This window comes from Coniophora puteana (assembly GCF_000271625.1).
Source record: "Coniophora puteana RWD-64-598 SS2 unplaced genomic scaffold CONPUscaffold_127, whole genome shotgun sequence".
Taxonomy (NCBI): domain Eukaryota; kingdom Fungi; phylum Basidiomycota; class Agaricomycetes; order Boletales; family Coniophoraceae; genus Coniophora; species Coniophora puteana.
Genome location: NW_006913179.1, coordinates 1 through 2,958, shown reverse-complemented (window position 1 = coordinate 2,958; position 2,958 = coordinate 1). Strand labels below are relative to the sequence as shown.

Sequence of the window (2,958 nt, the reverse complement as noted above, 5' to 3'; positions counted from 1 at the left end):
TCTGCATCTGCAGAGCAACCGGCATTTTGTTCCATGCCCCCTCATCAATTTCTGGCGGCCGTGTAAGTGCACTATTGGTCGGCATTGGTGGTGCAGGAGGGGGAGCAGGCCGGGGAGCAGGGACACCGTCGACAAGCCTCATGCAGCAGGGAACGACCAGGGAACAGGCAGGGGACGAGCAGGGGAGGGCAGGAAGCGGGCGGGCTACAGCTGCAGCGCGCAGGGGCGCGATCGGCGCGTCGGGCTTCGATCATAGTTTAGCTTCTGTATGTTGGCTAGCCTGAGCTAATACCATTCCATTAGTGCTTCTATCTACAGTCCGATCAGATGAGATAGCCAAAAACAGGCTACATATGGAGCTAGTAGTTATAAATATGCGTATCCCTATTGCTTCCCTACACGGCCAAATGAGGAAGGGGATGGGCTTGATATTTGCGATATTGCCGCACAAATAGATTGTATCAATAGAGACCGTTAGTTGACTCAATTTTCATCAAGTTATCAAAAATATCTCACGCCGACTTGGTGAAAAATCACCTCGGGCGTTGCACCAACGGGAGACCTGTCATGGGAGGAGAATCCTGTAAGGGGAAGTACCGATCCGATAGAGTTTGCGTCGTGCGAGTCGGCAGAGGTCTCCGCCATCGACAACTTAGCTATTGCACTTCGACATCCCCTCCTCACCTTGCAATAAATGACCATGTTCACTCGTCCAAGCCTCGAAAAACTCGCTCTCTTTCTCTTTACGCGATGCTGTCTATCTCCCGCCAACATACTCAGTCCTGTTCTCGTCTCGGCTATCCATGTCAAGAAAGCCAAAAAGCTTGATACACGGACGATCGGGTCGAGGGCGCGAGCGGGCGCAACGCAAGGTGGAGTTCAAGCGGAGCTCCTATTCATTTGACATTATTTCGGATCGCTTACACTTAGTGAAAATTGGCTGACAACTTGATGAAGGAATAATCGGAATTTCATCAAGACTAACGGTCTCTAATGTCATAGAAACAATGTCTCGGTATTTTTGTGAGGATTGGGCGAGAAGGTCGGCATCAGTGCCGGAAGACGAGGGTCGGGATTACACTGGTAACGCAGTATCAAGACAACCTATTTATAATCTTGATTCAACGTTTGAGTCGAGATGTTGCCTGGACCTTGGTCCAGGACGGTGGAAGCTCCCACAAAGACTTGTCCGCGCATAGCGCGGGGACCTTCCTTTTTAGGACGATTTCTTTGTCCGGATTTAGCCCCTATCTTAGCGCGCCGAAGACCCTCAGACATAAAGGTTTGTCCGTGATAGCGCGCCTGTAGGGTTGGTAAGTCGCGACCGGCGCTTGAATGCCGTGATAAATTACGACTGAGTTAGTCTCAAAATCTACCGTTCTGATAGATGCAGCCATGAAACTGGGCTAATCTTACGATCAGTGCCAGCAATGAAGGAGTGGCACCGCCAATACTGTATTAATGGCTGGGATTGTAATGATATCGTATCAGGTGCTCTAAGTGAGAAACCTTACGTACAATCTCTAAGCCAAGTATGCTAAATATAGCCCATCTCGCCTTGCAAAAGTGATTGAAGGTTTGGAGTCCGAACTCAGTGCAATGTCACCAGTGCATAACAACATCTGGAACATCCTGTGCTTTTAAACCAGCGACAATGCCAACTGCAGGCTTTAATGCAAGAAAGGTGAGGTGGATACTCGAGAGATGAGTATTGCTCGAGAGCTTGGTGAGCGTCGGTAGAACAGTTTCATTAATTTAGATGATGTGTAAGAGCGCACCAGTTGTTACTTGCATCTATCCGATTGGTAATACCCAAGGTCACAGAGCATTGACTCGAAAAAATAGACAATATCTACTACCTCGGGGAGTTCATTTGTTTCTATGCTTCTTCTGGGTCAGGAAAAGGCTCTCGTCACGGTGATCAGGATACCGCCCCACGTCCTGTAACCTCTCATAATACAGATATTAATTCACAAGTCTAGATCTTTGTCCAGGTATAGAATCATGTTATCTGCCTGTTTTGCAATTTTATTACACACAGTGTCGGTTTGTTTTCTACGAGAGCTAGAGGGCGATAATAGTTTCTGGTGGCATCATAGCAGCTTGACTAGCCACCTCTAGACGATCTGATATATTATCTCGGGAATGATACATCTTTTCACATCTCAGCCTGAGGTCAGGACCTCAAACTCGAGCCTTGGCCTTCGTATAAGTAGGCGTGCATTTGTTTCAGCTTGGGTTTCTACTAATTGCCAAAATCACGCGGGTAGGCATACTTACGGGAAAGGACGCCGTGTGAACAATTATTCCTAACGCGTTCAAGCTAAGCAGAAGCAGGTATACGTATAGACAGGCATATAGTATATTATTGTAGGCCTTCGCCACCTGTGGAGATACCACGGCGATATCAACCCCGCTTGTCCGTATAGCGCGCCATAACCCCTATCTTATAGCGCGCAAGGGTCCAATTCGAGAAAATTTCCGGACAAGCGTACCCGGGAGCTTCCACCGTCCTGACTCAGCGTTCTGGTCATGGTTTTTAAATGACCGACATCCAGTCATCGTGTCGGTCACGGTCGGTCACTGACCGACGCGTGACTTGGCATTCTCTGATAGACACAACCTGTTTTCATGAGCCCCAATTTTTGCTAAGTCCATTTTCGCACACTCTAAGCGAGCGGACTTAGAAAAAGTCAACCAAATCAGCGCAGGTTGCCACGCGCAAGTTGAAGTTCGACTTTTGCTTTCCATCTCTTTTCTTCCCTCCGAGTCACCACCACCAGCGACGCAAGTCCCTTTGCTGTTCCGTGTCCATTCATCCCCTCCGTCCTCACCTCCCCTTTCATCATTGCACCTCCTTCCTGTTCCTCTCCTTCCTTCTGTACCTTACACTCACTTGGTGTGGCTCGACCCAGTATTGCTGGCGAGGTGAGTTCCATATGTTGGATGGAAAACTGT

General features: G+C 48.6%; 1 protein-coding gene across 1 annotated transcript; it reads left to right on the top strand.

Annotated features, from left to right (window-relative positions):
• Positions 1-140: 140 nt before the first annotated feature.
• On the top strand, positions 141-336 carry CONPUDRAFT_160727 (uncharacterized protein; the record flags this gene model as incomplete). The annotated part of the gene is made up of 2 exons (XM_007777857.1): positions 141-266; positions 304-336. The coding sequence occupies 2 exons, from the start codon at positions 141-143 to the stop codon at positions 334-336; spliced, it is 159 nt and encodes a 52-aa protein (XP_007776047.1).
• Between the last annotated feature and the right edge of the window lie 2,622 nt (positions 337-2,958).